Source organism: Grampus griseus (assembly GCF_964374135.1).
Source record: "Grampus griseus genome assembly, chromosome: 12".
Classification (NCBI taxonomy): Eukaryota; Metazoa; Chordata; class Mammalia; order Artiodactyla; family Delphinidae; genus Grampus; species Grampus griseus.
The window spans coordinates 14713718-14730826 of NC_139006.1; the positions used below are offsets into that span (position 1 = coordinate 14713718).

General features: G+C 50.7%; 1 protein-coding gene across 4 annotated transcripts; it reads right to left on the minus strand.

Moving 5' to 3' along the window:
* Positions 1 to 719: 719 nt before the first annotated feature.
* SDSL (serine dehydratase like) lies at positions 720 to 11510 on the minus strand. 4 transcript variants are annotated; one of them, XM_082667964.1, is made up of 9 exons: positions 11409 to 11510; positions 8329 to 8408; positions 7792 to 7986; positions 7612 to 7651; positions 6220 to 6359; positions 4968 to 5056; positions 4006 to 4233; positions 2152 to 2276; positions 720 to 1122 (listed from the first exon to the last, which is right to left on the minus strand). In XM_082667964.1, the coding sequence occupies exons 3-9, from the start codon at positions 7963 to 7965 to the stop codon at positions 929 to 931; spliced, it is 990 nt and encodes a 329-aa protein (XP_082524090.1). In that variant the 5' UTR covers positions 7966 to 7986; positions 8329 to 8408; positions 11409 to 11510; the 3' UTR covers positions 720 to 928. The 4 variants fall into 4 exon arrangements, with proteins under 4 accessions (XP_082524090.1, XP_082524092.1, XP_082524089.1 ...); XM_082667966.1 differs by having other exon boundaries at positions 6268 to 6359; positions 8329 to 8451; positions 11409 to 11471; XM_082667963.1 differs by having other exon boundaries at positions 8329 to 8451; positions 11409 to 11471.
* Positions 11511 to 17109: the final 5599 nt, after the last annotated feature.

The window sequence follows — 17109 nt, forward strand, 5'->3', positions numbered from 1 at the left end:
CTGCCTGGAGCCGGGCTTCCCCATTGGAGACAGTTTGCTGCCCCCTGGTGGCCACAAAGGATTCTACTTTTCTCTCGGTTTCTGAAGAGATCCTTCCCAGGGGCTGCAGGTGCCCAGTTTCAGGACCAGTGTCCACCCTCCTTGTGTCCAGACCGACCTGGAGGCCCTACCTCCTTCTCCAATGTCCCACCACACAAAGAAGGCGGAGGTCCAAGAAATACAGAGTCATGTCGAAAATCACAGGGTTTGAAACTGGCCGGGCTACATTCCAGCCTGTGTGACCTCGAGTGAGTTATGTCACCTTTCCATGCCTCAGTGTCCCCATCTGTAGAACAGGGACGATAATAATGGTTTCTACTTCATAGTGCCTTTGTGAACGTTAAAGAAGCCAAGGAATAGAAAGTTCTTAGAAGCATTTCTGGCCCATGACAAGCACTTGATAAAGATTGGTAATATTGTCCTACCAGCCCAGGCCTGAGAAGTGACAGAATGTCCCTCTCCCCTTCCTGAGCAGGTCCGCCAGGGAAGGGAAGCCCGGTTAGGAGCTCAGCATGGCCGGATTCCCTTAGGAACCGGAGTTCTGAATTCTTGGCTTTGTTGCACAAGCTGTGTCATGTGAAGAGAGTCACTTCATCAGAGTGCTGGCATCAGGCTGCTGTGTGCCTTCTCTGAGTTCATGGAGGCGGAAAAAATGGACCTGCTGGAGTTACACGCCCAACTCAGAAAGAGTTTATTGGCCAGAGCTGCAGGGAAGCCAAAGGGAGTTCAGGAGGGCTTCCTGCAGGAGGCAGCCAGCGTAGCAGCACAGGGCAGCTGCCACTGCCATCCATGAGCACAGAGGCCCCTCAGCCAGCAACCCCCTCCAGGGGTGTCCAGGAGCCTCTTGGGGATCACTAGGGACCAGCCGGCCCTCCTAAACCAGGAGCCCTCAGCCCTGGCCCAGCTGGGCTTTCAGAGCCTGTAGCTCTCCACTGTCAATGTTGTTGCCTCCACACACGATGACCACGACTGAGGCCGGGGAAGGGTGCAGGCGGCCCTCAGCCTGGAGCCTCCCCAGGAGGCCTGAGTAGATGGCGGCTAAGGCTGCCCCGCAGGCAGGCTCCACCAACATTCGCTCATCATCTGCCCAGAGCAGGGGAACAGGGGTGGGGGGGGGGAAAAGGGAGGAAGAACCAGTTAGTGCTCAGCAGGCTCTGGGCACTGCAATTCCATGAAGCCAGCCATCCAGGCACCCATCTCGCAATCCATCATTTGTCTGACTCTCTCTCCATCCATCAATCTGACCATCTATCCCTCCATCCATCCGCCTTTCATCTCTCCATCCATCCATCCCTCCCTCTATCCATCATTAGACTGTCTGTCTGTCCATCTATCAGTGTATCTATCAATCATTGTTTTATCCATCCATCCATTCATCCATCCATCCATTCATCCCCTATCCATCATTTGACTGTCTGTCTGTCCATCCATCAATGTGTCCATTAATCAATGTGTCCACCCATCCTTCCATCCATTTCATCCATGTCATTTGTCAATCCACTGCCCATCAATCCAACCGTCTATCCACCCACCCATCCACCTATTCATTATCCACCTTTCCACTCACTCATACATTCATCCATTCACTCAACAAATATTTATTGAGCGCCCCCTCCCTGCCAGGCCCAGTGCTAGGAAGGCCCTGGGGACACAACAATGAACAAGACACACCAGCCCCCGCCCTCATAGAGTTCACAGTCTAGCGATGTAGTTGGATAAGAATCTGGCAGTTATGAGACTGTTGGGATTGGTGCATAGGAAGTCTTCAACCCAGGTGGGGTGGGGGTGAGAGATCAGAGGAGGCTTCCTGGAGGAGGTGCCATGATAGCTGAGTAGCCCTTAGTTACATGAAACCAATAGGGAGCAGGGCCAGGATGGGCAGCAAGAGGGAAGAAGAGTGGGTGCAGAAGTCCGGAGGCTAGAGACAGCAGGACACACCCCTTCCTCACCCCCACCCTTTCCATCCACTCAACGTGCACTTACTACATGATTACTGTATATCCAGCCCTGCGATAGGCACTGAGGATACAGGCAAGAGAGAGCACACCCTCTCCAGGGGATCCAGGGACTTTGCTGGTTTCTGAGCCCGGGTGGGGGGCAGTGCTTACTCACCCAGGAACCGCTGCACAGCGCTCACGGCCTCAACATCCTCCACCACCTCAGAGAAGACCTTGAACTCCTTCGTACACGCCAGGGCCTGTGCAGCCACCGTCCTGGCACCCAGGCACTTGGCTACACTGCAGGAGCGGGCAGGCGGGGCAGGGAGGGCAGGGGTGCGGAGAAGAGCTGGGGACTCAAGTCTACTCCCCGCACAGCCCCAACCCTCCCCAGCCCCGGGCCCCCCTCCCATCCTGCAATGGGCCGGGGGCCCAGCATTCCAAGAGTCTCGAGCAGCGCCTGGCTCAGAGGCAGCACTCAGAAATTGTGTGTCCCGTGAACAGCTGGTGAATGCACATCACCCCCTCTGGCTCTGCAGCCGTGACTGTGTTGTTCTTGCACAGACCCCAGAAAGCCAAGCCTAGAAAATGAGTTTTTCATTTTATTCATTAATAACCATTTACCGTGTCTACGCTATAGCTAATATTCACTGAATGTTTCCAAGGTGCTGGATGCTCGGATTTTCCGACAGGGGTTTTGTTTGTTTGTTTGGTTGGTTGGTTGGTTGTGCCGTGCAGCATGTGGGATCTTAGTTCCCCAACCAGGGATCGCACCTGAGCCCCCTGCAGTGGAAGCACGGAGCTGTAACCACTGGACCGCCAGGGAAATCCCTGGATTTTCTGTCTTAATCCTTATGCTGTCCCTTGGAGTTAGAAATGTATGAGTTCCATTTTATAGGTCAGGAAACTGAAGTTCACAGAGGTTGAGTAACTTGCTCTAGGACACACAGCTAGTCAATAGCAGAATGTGGGCTCAAATTCAGGTAGTCTGGCTCCAGAGTCCACGCTCTTTACCTCCGTGCTTGGGATCACCTACCTGCTGGTATTTCCCTGAGCTAGGCAGTGTTTCAGGCCTGGGAGAGGCTTTGCTGAGCTCATAAGAACTGGCTCTGAGCCCTAAGTGGCCCAGAGTACGGACTCTGGTACCAGGCTGCCTGGTTTCAAACCCTGGCTCTAAACTAGCTGTGTGACCTTGGAAAAGTCACCTCGCCTCCCTGAGCCTCAGTTTCCTCATCTGAAAAACTGGGCTAATAACAATAGCTGATAACAATAGCTAATAACAATAGGCTCACGACGTTGTCGCAGACAATGAGCTAAAACATTTCAAGTGCTTAGAATAGAGCCTGACAGATAGTGAGTTCTACAGAAGTGTCGGTTGCAATTATTGTTATTGCTGTTATCAAGAACCAAGTCTGGGAGGGGAGACAGCAGTGAGTAAGGAAACGCAAGAACAAGTAAGTAAATGCCCACTGTAGGTAGACACTATGAGGGAGAACTTGGGAGGGGAAACCTCGATGACAGGGTTGTGGGGAGAATCTCTCTGAGGGGAGAAAAAACAGCCAGAAGAAGAAGAGGGAACCCTAGGACTTCTGGGCCGAGGACACAGCCCGTGCAAAGGCATGGCGGGAGGAAAGAGCATGACCCCTTCAAGGGACAGGAAGACGGGCCAGCGGCTGAAGTGGGATGGGGAGGAGTCTGATTGGGGCCTGAGAGCGTAGGGAACACACTGATGGGTTTAAGCGGGGAATGAAAAGTCCTATAGATCAGCCATGCAGGATTAAGGAGACCCCCCCTTGAGGGGACTTCCCTGGTGGTCCAGTGGTTAAGACTCTGTGCTTCCACTGCAGGGGACATGGGTTCGATCCCTGGTCAGGAAACTAAGATCCCGCATGCCATGGTGTGGCAAAAAAAAAAACTTTTTTTAATTAAAAAAAAAGGTGACCCCCTTGAGTGCCCCACTTCCACTAAGTGGCACTGGGAGGTCCTAGGGCAGCCTAGCGCCCCACAAATGCCCCCAGCCTATGCCTACCTGGTGATGTCCGGCAGTGTCACCAGCCTGCCTGCCTTAACGGCCGCATTGAAACAGTGTGCCCCTTGGGTCTCCATGGCAATTATGGGCACGTGCTGCCAGCCCACCTCCGCCAGACCAGCTGACACCCCGGCCAGGAGGCCTCCGCCCCCCACTGCCAGCACCAGGGCACCCGGTGGGGTCCCCAGCACTGCCTTCAGCTCCCGCACCAGGCTCCCGTGGCCTTCCCTGCAGGATAAGGGAGCAGGAGAGAGGAGCAGGGGTGAGGGAGGCCGCAGTCCCACAGGCTCACAACCACACAGACTCCCCGCGTCGCCATCCGCCTCCCCACCCGTGGCACGTGGAGGGGAGACCCTGCCACGCTTAGTTCACTCAGCTTTCATCCACTCAGGTTATTCATTCACTCATTCTTTCCGCCTTTCATCAACCTCCCAGGCACATTCTCAATCCATTTAATCCATTCCACAACGCTGGAAAGAGGCAGCGTTCTTGTGTCTGGTTAAGGGGAGACCAGAGTAACACTCAGAACCAGCCCAACTCAAGTCCTGGACCTGGGACCCAAGGTCTCTGCCACTTACTAGCTGTGTAATCTTCAGCAAGGAGCTTGACCCCTCTGTGCCTCAGTTTCCTCACCTGTAAAATGGGCATTAAAAAAACCATGTGTAGGGCTTTGGGGAAGACTAAACGGATGGAATGTGTCCCAAAGTACACACTCAGTCAAGGGGATTTATTATTAGCATTTCCATTTTACACACGTGGAAACTGAGGCACGGGTGGTGAGATGCTTTGCAGAGTCACACAGGTCACAAGTGGCAGAGGCGGGGTCTGGACCTCCACGTGCCTGGCTTCCAAGCCTCTTCTCCTCTTGGGGCCTCAGTTTCCCCTCTGTCCAGCGGGAGGACCCTGACTCAACGAGGGTCTCTCAGTGCTGAGTTCCATGGGGAGAGGGGCACCAGCCTTACCATATTAGGGGGTGGTCAAACGGGTGGATGTTCACCCAGCCGTCCTTCTTGGCCAACTCTTGTGCCCTTAGATTGGCCTCGTCCCAGACCTAAAGAGAAACCGAGGCCCTCAGAAGACGGGAGTCAGACGGCTATGGAGGTTGGAGCAGAGCCTGAGGTCTCCTGGATGGCTCCAGGGGCCAGTGGGCTGAGGAGACCCCCGAGGGTGAGACCAGAGCTGGTGTGGACCCAGCAGCCTCCTGGGACAAAGGCAGAGGCTTCCAAGGGGACAAATGGATGCCATGTGCTTTCTACAATCCAGGCAGGACCCATCATGTTCTATTCTCATCATCTGGTTACCTGCGAGTCTCCCCAGCAATATTTGGAGCTTTGTAAGAGTAGAGACCATGTCTTATTACCTCTGTATTCTTAGCACTGCCTAACATAGTGCAGGCACATGGTCTGTGCTCAATGAATATCTGTTGGATGGATGATGGACGGATGGAGGGGTGGAAAAGAAGGCAGAGGGAGGGAGAAAGGGTGATGGACGGAAGGATGTTGAATGAATGAGTGAATGAATGAGTGAGTGAATGAATGAATGGATGAATATATGAAGGAAGGAAGGAGAAGGGAAGACAGAAAAGCAGGCAGGCAGGAAGGAAACTGTATACACTAAGTATTTGGAGACCAGCTTTGGGGTACCATGATATGGCTTTTAGTTTTAACCTTGATGGTTTTTAAAAGCCTGTTTTCCAGGGATGATGGATGGATGGATTTTTTTTCTTCTTCTTCCCAGGAGGGGGGAAGGATGACATGTTTGGGTCTCTGTTTCTTGGGTAACAAAGTGAACCAATGATATCCTTATCAGATGAATATCCTTTCATTTCGGGGTGGCCTCAGAATGGGGGATGATGCTGTCACCATCTTTCTTTATACTTTTTGTCTTATTGAAAGGCAAAAATTTTAAGTGGATAGTACCAAGTGTTAGTGAGGGTGCAGGGAGACAGATACACTCCTGGTAACCACCAGCCTCCTGCTTCTCTTGGGATCACACAGGAAAAGTCTCCTCGAGGTGGGGAGAGGCAAGTTGACAGATCCCAGCCCTTAATACACAACACATCCCACTCACCCCTCAGCTCAGCCATCCTCGGGGATGACTGGGTCCCAGGCACAATTCACAGAACGGAAAAGGAAACAGGATCTCTTGGGGCTGAGGAGGGAGTAAAGGGGGAACAGCTCCCTTCAGCTGGTCTCCCCTTCTTGAGGTCCTTACCTTTCCCGTCAGCTGAACTTCGGCCCCCTCCCCCTGCAGCCTGCTCACCACCTGCAGAGAGGTGCCCTCGGGGAGCACAATGGTGGCTGGGATGCCCAGCTTCCGAGCAGCGTAAGCGGCAGCGATGCCTGCGTTACCCCCTGTGGAGGCAGTAGAAGGGGGGGCTGTGGGCATTTGCATTAGCCTGTTGACACACTGCTCTCCCACCCCCTCCATTCCCCTTTGGGAGTCACGCCTTCCCGACACTTATACGCCCCACCATTGGCCCCAGAGGTGGACACATGATCTATGTGGAGCCAATCAGAGAACGCACTCACCTGAACCATGATTGGTTCAGAGATGAGTACATGGGACAAGCTGGGCCAAAAAAACCAATTCATGGATTGATGAGGCCATTGGGAAGGGGTACTCCCTTTTCACCAGGGTTGGTAGGATGGTAGGAGGCAAGCCTAAAACTCCGGATGGCCATCTTGCTACCATGTGGTCTATATGAGAGTAAAGTTAGTACAGAGGAACGACAAGCCAAGAAAAGGAGAGATACAGAGGAGAGCTCCTGGGTCCAGCTGTGCCTGAAAGCCAATTATCCCAAGAATTCTTCAATTCTTGGAGCCTGTAACTTAAACCCGCATGATTGCGGTTTTATCACTTACTACCAGGAGGCTTGAATGATGGGAAGGGGGCTGGGAGAGGACATACAAAGCAGCCATCTGACCATGACCTTGATGAGACTGGACCTTTAAGAAGAGGCCAAGGACCTCCCTGGTGGCGCAGTGGTTGGGAGTCCGCCTGCCAATGCAGGGGACATGCATGGGTTCGAGCCCTGGTCCGGGAAGATCCCACATGCCGTGGAGCAGCTAAGCCCGTGCACCACAACTACTGAGCCCACATGCTGCAACTACTGAGGCCCACGTGCCACAACTACGGAAGCCCAGGCGCCTAGAGCCCGTGCTCTGCGACAAGAAAAGCCACCGCAATGAGAAGCCCGCGCACCGCAACGAAGAGTAGCCCCCGCTCGCCGCAACTAGAGAAAGCCCACGTGCAGCCAAAATAAAACAAACAAATAAATTTATTTACAAAAAAGAAAAGAAAGAGGGGCTTCCCTGGTGGCGCAGTGGTTGAGAGTCCGCCTGCCGATGCAGGGGACACGGGTTCATGCCCCGGTCCGGGAGGATCCCACATGCCGCGGAACGGCTGGGCCCGTGAGCCATGGCCGCTGAGCCTGCACGTCCGGAGCCTGTGCTCCACAACGGGAGAGGCCACGGCAGTGAGAGGCCCACGTACCGCAAAAAAAAAAAGAGGCCAAGCCCTGGACATCTACTGCTGCTCCAGCCAGGTCCTCCTACCCCAACCCAGCCCTGAGGACCCGCATGAAGTAGAAAGGGGTGGGCTCACCTGAGGAGCACACCAGGTGTCTGCATCCCTTTTTGGCCACCTGGGAAGACAAGGTATGTGGGTGGGGGCTGACCCAAGCAGGTGTCATGGAGGCCAACTCTCCCCACCCCTCGTCCTGCCCACAGCTGTCCCCTTCCACCTGTACAACCTCACTCTCCCCTCCTGCCCACACACCCTCACCTCCTGGCAGAAACGTCCAATGCCACGGATCTTGAAGGAGCCAGTCGGCTGCACGTTCTCATACTTGAGGAAGACAGGCATGCCCACCACCTGGGACAGTGCCCAGCTCTCCAGCAGAGGTGTGACGATGTGGAAGTGCTCACCCTTGGCGCACTCCGCCAGAGGGCCCTCCATGCCAGCAACCACCTAGAGGGCCTGCAGGAGGGCACAAACATCATAGCCCAGGCAGCTCCAGCCAAGAGTCCCTGTGACCAGAACGGGGAACGGGGAGAGGGAGAAGCTCCTCCGCTTGGCGCCCTTAGTGCCATATGGCTGCCAAGCTGTGAGGCTCCAGGGAAGTATCCGCGCCTCTCTGGGCCTCACTTTCACCAGCTGGACAGGGAGGTTTGGACTAGGGGCTCTTTTCTTCTGTAACTGGGGCTGCTCACAGCGCTGGGGATGGAGAACGTGGCCAATATGGTGATGAATGAATGAGAGTGGGAGAATTCATTCATTCATCATTCATTATTCATTCAAAAGACATTACTGAGCACCTACTATGTGCCAGGCAGTTCCAGGTTTTGGGTCCCAGCAGGGGACACGTCAGAGGCAGCCCCTGCTTTGCCGGAGCTCACGGTCTAGTTGGGGAGACAGAACCACAGAATTTCAAACAGGAGTGACCTAGAGGGGAGGGTATTATTTTAGCAAGGGTGGTCAGCAAAGCCGTCTCCCAGGAAAGAAACTTTTTTTAAAACTTGTATTATGGAAAATTTAAACACAGCAAAAGTGTCAAGAACTGTCTGACGAAGCTCCCGTGTAGCCATCACTTAGTTTCAACAATCATCAACGCGTGGCCTGCCTTGTTTTCTCCATATCTGTGCCTAATCCTCCTTGCTGTATTATTATTTTTTCCTCCTTTATGATTATTATAAATTTCCTCCCATATTATTTCTTCTGTAAATATTTCAGCATGTAGCTCTAAAAACAAAGAACTCTTTTTAAACATTGTAGCCACAGTTTCAGAACAGTATACATTTGTCCAAACTCTTCAAATTCTAACCTTGAGTAAGCTAATTTTATTTTATGGAAATTATGCCTCACTGATGTTTATTTTTTTTAATGTAATCACAACGCCATTATCACGTCTAAAAATATTAAAATGATTTCTTAATATCATCAAATATCTGCTAAGTGTTCAAATTTCCAATCATCTCATTAAATGTAATAAACCACCCGTCTTGCTGTTGGTGATGGTTTAGGGTTTTGTGCATTTTTGGTTGGTTGAGAGGTAATTTACTTTCTTTTGACCTGCAAGTTCTCGAAGGGGGAACTTTGAGATGAATGACGAGAAGAGAAGCAAGGGAAAAGCGTTCTGTAGGGGGAACAGCAGGTAGAACCACTGCCTTGAAGGAAATGAACTTAGAGCGTTCCTGGTGCTGAGAGAAGGGACTGGTGGAGGTGCGAGTAGGAGGCGAGCGAGGAGAGGTGGTCAGCGATGTTGGGGAGGGCGTTCCAGCCCACGGTGAAAGTTGAGATATTATTCTAATTCTACTTGCTATGGGAAGCCGCTGGGAAGTTTTAAGCCTGAGTGCGGATGAGTGAGTGAGTGAATGAACCAGTGTGTAAGGGCGAGAAGCAGAGAGGGAGGACATTAGAAGGGAGAACAATAGAAGGATTTTTTTTTAAGGAGCAAACGCTCTGCCCTCCCACTCACCTCCCTTTTTTTTTCTGGCGCAGAAAAGCATTGGGCCGCCCAATAGTGGGGCTGCAGTTCCATTATTTGCCACTAGGCAGAGCGCTGCAACCTCCCCCGCCCACCACAAGCCCAAGTTTCTCGTCCACCCTTGCTTAGTCAAGAGCTGGGCTCCCCGCTTCAGAGGTTTCCAGGTCTCCTGTCCCTGGATTTGACTCTGGGCCTTTGTTGGGATGGCCCTGGGGTTCCCCAGGCATGGCAAAGCCTGAACCACCTCCACCCAGTTCCATCCAGGACAATTCTTAAGCGGGGCATGGCATTGGGGGAGGGTAGCCCACGGGTCACCCAAATCCCTCATACCCAGCCCTGGGCCTCACCTCAGCCCCAGAGCCGAAGAATGTGAGCTTTGGGGTCAATCAGAGACCAAAGTTAGAAACTAGCTATGACTTCTTGGCTGTGTGACCCAGACAAGTGTCTCAACCTCTGTGTGCCTATTTCCCCTTCTATAAAATGGGAATAATAACATCCCAACTCACAGGTTTTGGGGCAGATTAATAATAATAGTAATAATAATAATAGCTATCCTTTGTGGAATCCAACTACCAGAAACTGACTGAGTCTTCTGGAGGCATTATCTCACTGGGGTCTTCTAACAGTGCTGGTAGGCTCATTGTTACTCTAGAATGCTTCCAAGGTGTAGGTCCTGACCTAGGAACTGGGGACACCATGGTGAACCAGACAAATATCTACTCCTGGGGGTGACTTATAATCTCAGAAGGGGATCGACATTCAACAAATAACTGTATAGACAAACAATCAGAAATGGTGAGAACTGCTAAAAGGGAAACAGGCATATACGGAGTCTTGAAGAGAAGAACAGGGGACCTACTTTGGGTCAGGAGGTCAGGAAAGGCCTTTTGGAGGAGGTGACCATTAAAACTGAAACCTGAAAAATGCAAAGGAACTAACCACACAACAAACTGGGAGAAGAGCTTGTACATCACAGGATCATTGTGATGATTACGTGAGACCACAAAGTAAAGGCATCAACTCTGCTTCACATATAATAATAGCTAATAATTATATGGGACTTACTTTGAGCCAGGTACTATACCAACCACCTTATATTTTATCTCATATAATCATTACAATGACCCTGAGATAGGTTCAATTATTAACTCCACTTTATAGACAATGAAACTGAGGCCCAGAGAGGTTAAGTAACTTGTCCAAGGTCACACAGCTAGAAATGGCATGGCCAGGATTCAAACTCAGGCAGTGCACTTTGGCATCTGTGTTCTTACCCACCATGCTTTACTTTCTCTTTTATATTAGCATTATTATCATTAAAGGGGTGAGCATTTAGTACTTAACTTTCGGTTGTCCTTAGGAGCTAAATGCTCCTGTCCAGTCCCCAGGCGCCCCCAGCCCTCTTGGTTATACCGACTGCCCAGAAGAGGACAGCAGGCGTCAGTGAACCCCAAGCTGCCAACAGCCTTATCAAGCCCAGACGCCCAGGAGGGCACCTGCTACTTCTATGAATCGGGGTAAAAGACCAACTGACTACCTTTTCCACCTCCCTTGTCCCTCACGCTTTTCCCCAGAGGCCACCTGGGTGACGCTCAACAGTCAGATCTCTGGTGCCAGGGCTGGGAAACCTCAGCCACCCCTTGGCTGGCAGAATGTCAGCCCCACCCCACTGGGATCAGGACGTGCTCCCCGATCCTCAGGGTCCCAGATCCCTAGCCTTCTAGTCCAAGGCAGACGGGCCACAAGCACCCTGAGCTGAACCCATGTTCCTGGGAGGACTTCGGACAGTCTCACCCTCCCACTTTCTGTCCACTCAGCTGGAACTTGGCCCCAGAACTTTCCAGACTAGCCTCTACTCACATTCACAAATGTACGTAGAGCCCCAGGGCCCTATTTGGGCCCCAGACCCCCTTACCTTCCTTCTCAACAGTCCCCAAACCAGCTCAGTCCCAGCCCACTGCCCACCAGCCTGCCTGGGCACTGGCTCTGCCAGCTTCCTGCAGCTTCCTGTGGCCTTGGCCGCTCCTCCTGTATTAAAGGGACAGCTCCCCACTGAAGGAGAAAGGGGACAAGATCAGCCTTCATTGCCTCCCGGTTTGCTGTCCGAGACATGTGATTACCTGGTCCCATTTCACAGACGAAGAAACTGAGGCCCAGAGAGGGGGACTCACTCAGCCAAGGCCACCCAGCCAGCGAGGGGCACCCTTTAGCTCTCACCCTGGACCACCTTTGCTGTGACATAGACACCTCCAAGCCCAGTGCTTGTGCCAAATGCCAAGCCACTTCCCCTGGACCACTGTCAAGGTCAACTTAGGTCTGAGACAAGAAAACAAGGATAAAGGAACAATTATTATCTGTCACATGAGAAAGGCATGTTTTCTTCTGAAGCTCCTCCTCATCTGTGATATTTTATACCCAACATTGGGACTCAAACAATTATTTATTGTTCAAATGAATGACTCTGACAACCGATTCATTCACTCAAAGAATATTTATTGGACACCAACTATGTGTCAAGTCCTGGGACCTTTAGCTTCAAACAAGACAGCATGTCCCCTGCCCTCAAGAAGCCCCAAGATACCACTGAAGAGCAGCTATGATCAATGCTGTCAGATGTTGGCAAGAAGAGGTGGGGTAGGGCTGTGGGCGCCCAGAGCAGGTACCTCACCTGGCCCTTGAGGGCTGGGAAGGCTTCCTGGAGGAGGAGACTGAGAGGGGTCAGGAATCAGGAACAGGGAAAGCAAAGATCTGAAACTGAAAAACATGGGGTGTTCCAGGAACAGAGACATGTGCAGGAGGACTCGAAAAGAAAAGGCAAGGATGGGACAGCATGTGGGTTTGGGGCTGAGGAGGTGGGCAAGGACCAGAGTCCACTGGATGCCTGTGCCAATCCAGAGTCTGAACCTCACCCCAGGGGCACTAGGGAGCCATGGAAGGCTTTAGGCAGGGGAATGACGTGATCACATTCATGTCTTGTCTCTATCAGCATCTCACTGGGTGAATCTGAGCTGGTCACATTAATTTGGGGGGGGCCTCAGTTTCCCTATATATCAAATGGGAGGTGAGGTCCAGGCAGCACCTGGCAGCCCAGATGGTCTGTGCCCTTCTTGACCTGTGTGTGACCTCCCCGGGTTTGATGATTAACTCCTGGCCACTTGGGGTCAAGAGGAACTGCTTGGTCATGATCCTTGATGAGGACTTTAGCAGTTTCATCCCCATCCTCACATTATACAAACACCATCCTTGACAGGTGTCCTGTCCTGGCCTGGGCACTGGGGACACAGAGGTGATAAACCCAGTTCATGCCCTGAGGTGGCCCCCAGCCTGGAGGGGAGAGGAAGTCACTAATTCAGTGACAACCCTAACACCCCCTAGGAGAACAGAGAACAGAAGGTCCCCATAGGGCAGCTGAGGGTGGGTGTGATCAGGGAGGGCTTCCTGGAGGAGTGGGGCCTTAGCATATAGTTCAGGTTTGGACAAGAAGCATGATGGCTGCATTTATTGCACGCCTACTGTATGCCAGCCCTTTTGTGTTGATGAGAGATTCCCAAAGGTTTTTTACTAGTTGGGTATTTATATCCTCTGTGTGTGTGTGTGTGTGTGTGTGTGTGTGTGTGTGCATATAAAATAATACACATAATTTTACGGATGTTATTGCTTAGGAAGAAGCTAAGGCAGGTATTAAAGTTTAAAAATGGAGGTTTTTTTCTTTTTTTAATATTAAATAGTAGCAGTAAGTTTCTGGCATGAAGAGGCAGTAACAATTAGAACACAGACCCTGAAGCCAGCCTCTAGTACAAATACCAGCTTTGCACTTACTGGCTGTGGCTTGGGTAGGTTACTTAACCTCTCTGTGCGTTGGTTCCTCAAGTGTAAGATGGGGATAAAATACTACTTCCCCAGTAGTGTATGCAGCTTGTTGCCTGTATGGGTTGCCCTAAGGGACCTTGGAGACAGCCCTTTCCAGTGGACATTCATGTCCGGCATGCGGTCCCCAATCTAGGCTCCAGACAGGTATGCGCGGTGCCTTTGGAAAGCCCCAGGGCACAGTGGCCAGGGTCCACATTGGCCAAGTCATAATGTTCATCCGCACCGAGCTGCAGAGCAAGGAGCATGTGATTGAGGCCCTACACAGGCTGAGTTCAAGTTCCCTGGCCCCCAGAAGATTCACATCTCCAAGGAGTGGGGATTTACGAAGTTTAAGCAGATGAATTTGAAAACATGGTGGCAGAAAAGTGGCTCATCCCGGATGACTGTGGGGTCGAATACATCCCTAATCGTGGCCCCCTGGACAAATGGCAGGTCCTGCATTCATGAGAGCCTTGGCACTGTCCTCTCCTTACTCATGCCCACCAATAGATACTACTTTCCTGTCCAAAAATTAAATTAAATTAAAAGCTATTTTTCCTTACATTAAAGCAGTATGGGAGGAAGACTTTGAAGTTTTGATTATAATACTGAATTTCCATTTGGTGCGTAGAAAAAAAAAATACTGCTTCCCTAGTGGAGTTTATGTGAGGATCAAAAGAGTTAACAGATGGGGACTTCGCTGGCAGCCCAGTGGTTAAGACTCTGCGCTCCCCATGCATGGGGCACGGGTTCGATCCCTGGTCAGAGAACCATCCCCCATGTTGCACAGTGCGGCCAAAAAAAAAAAAAAAAAATTAACAGATGTAAACTATTTAGAACAGTAGGAAGTATCCTGTGTTTGCTGCTGCTGCTGCTAGTGTTGCTTTATCAGTATTATAAAAGGTGTGACACAACAGTGTGGCAAAAATTGCAAAGGCAGCACGTGAATGTACGAAGTTTGGGAACATGACATCGTTCTATCACAGGACGCTTACAACACCCTGGGGGAGGTAGGTATTGTAATGAACTCCACATTGTGGAATCAGATTTGGCTCAGAAAGGCTAGGTCATTTTCCTGAGGTCACACAGCAGGGGCAGAGCCAGGGCTTAGACCCAGAGCTCCTGACCTGGAAGAGGATGGAGTGAGGAAGCCAGAGTGGCTGCATCAGAGAGCAGATGAGGCTGGAGAGGGGTCCAAGTCACTGACCCATCCCCTCCCAGATCCACATTTGTTAGCCAGGCACTGTCCCTGACACCTCAGGCTGCCAAACACCCTGGCCAGTCTCCCGGATTATTCATTAAGCTTCATTTCACCATCTTCACCCCCAGCTGGCCTTCTTGTTCCCAGGGCAAGGAAACTGCGTAAAGGGGAGGGATGGAGTCTTGGACACAGTTAACTGGCCCTCTGAATTTGCAGGTTTAACTCTGGACTCTGCGTCATACACTTTCCAAGGCACAGAGGTTCAGTTCCATTAACAGATAGAAGAACTGGAGTCCATGCAGTCAAGCATCCAGTCTAGCTGCTGCGTAGCCCAGCTGGGATTTGCCCTGGATCTTCTAACACCCAATATGTCTTAGCTAATGTCTCAGACCCTTGCCAAGATGATCAATCATTCTAGAGCAGAGAGGGTCTCAAACTAGAGGGCCACGTTTTTGCTGGCCGGAGCTGATTCACTCTGTCCTCTGTAGAGCTATCCCGTGGGGGACTGTTCTATTTGCCACTGTCCCCATCTTTCTCTATTGCATCCCTAAGACCCAGAAGGCTCCTGCCTGGTTCCTGGAGTTCTTTGAGTTTGAAACCCTGTGCAGAGGAACTTTCCCTCTCTCCTCTTGCCCTGATAAGGAAAGGAGTCCGTTATTAAGGGAGAAGCTGAGGCACAGAAAGGTTAAATCACTTGCCCAGCAAATAGCCCATGGGACCAATCACTGAGGGATCCCACATCCAACATAGGTGTTCTTGTCCCAAGAGACTTACAAATTCACAGCCATGATATCTGAGCTGAAAGAATTTGTCAGGGCCATCTAAGCCATCCTTATAGTGGATGGGGAAAACGGGGCCCAGAGGAAAAAGGGGAACAGTTCTGGCCCCATGTTCAGATTTTTGAAATAAAGATAAATGGATAGCCAGCTTTAAGGGTGCAGTGTATTAAATATTGCACAATATAGGAGGTGGTACAACTCGATACACTTGTATACATTTAATAGCACAAGTGTAGGGACAAGCCATGCGATTGGAGGAAAAACCCAGGACTGAACTGAGTGGTCCTCTGTTACTGATAGAAGCTCCCTGTGAATTCAGACCTGAGACCGAGGAGTTGGTCAGTACATAAAACGCACTGAATTCAAGACAGACAGTAGCAGCAGGGTAGATATTAAGGAATTGTCTCTTGCCAATTAGGATTGGCAGTAGGAGCCAGTCTGAAGTGAGCAGGGTGGCTGGAGACTGGAAATCTAGATGCTGCAGCTCAAGTCCAGGATCTGTAGATTAGAACAGTGGTCTAGAGATGGAATGATTAGTGCATTCTTCAAAAATCCCAGATTTTCCAAACAACTTCTTAGGATGCTTTCCTCAAACAGGGGTATGATGACTTTTTTTTTAAACAAACAACAATGTTGCTTTTAAAAAGACAACAAGAACAAAAAGTTCCTGATACACCAGTCTATGATTGCATCAATACCTGTAGGTTCATGGAGAACAATACTGATAACATCATTTGTCCTGGGGAAATGAGAGAGGTGGGGATGAGGGCGGAGTGGGGCAAGGAGGCGGGGGCCATCATGGAAACATGGCATGAAAATGGTCCGTAATCTCCGCTGTGCAATATGGTAGCCGTTCACCACCCATGCATACCGAGCTCTTGAATTGTGATTCTGCAACTGAGGAACTGAATTGTAACTTTTGTTTAATTTTGTTTAATCGATATGTAAATAACCTTAGGATGGATAAACAACAAGGTCCTACTGTATAGCACAGGGAACTATGTTCAATATCTTGTGATAAACCATAATGGAAAAGAATGTATATATATATGTATAACTGAATCACTTCGCTGTACAAGAGAGATTAACACAATATTGTAAATCAACTGTACTTCAATAAAAATTTTATTTTAATGTAAATAACCAGAGGTGGCCAGGGGCTACCATACTGGAGAGCATGAGCTAGAGAATCTGTCTAGGAGGCAGTGTGGACCCAACACGAGAGGCGTTACTGTCACCAGGGGAGGGGAAAGCGTGTTAGTCAGTCCTTGGGCTTTGTGTAATGATTCCCCCACTGAGACAGACAGATCCAAGTGACATGCAGACAGAAGGACAATCACAACACAGGGACAGGAAGTCCCCCAAGTAAATATGGGATCTGTGCGCCATACACATGGACGCAGCTCAGAAACACTCCACACCTGGAAGAAAGAGGAACGTTACAGGGGGGACACCTGACAACCAGCACCTGGGCCAGGTGATCGAGGTCAGCATCCACAGTGATGAGTCATGTTGGGAGTTGGCATGGTCTTAATGGGATGGGATGAGATATCGCCTCCATGGTCTTCCTCCCCAAATCCTATAACCCCCGTCCTTCCACTCATGAGAAAAAACATAAAATCCACGACAGTTCTGTTCAAATCTGTCAAGGTCATCAAAAACAAGGGAAGTCTGAGAAACTGTCACAGCCAAGAAGAACCTAAGGAGACAGGATGGCTCAATGTAACGTGCCGTCCTGGATGGGATCCTGGAACCGAAAAATGACGTCAGGGAGAAACTAAGGAACT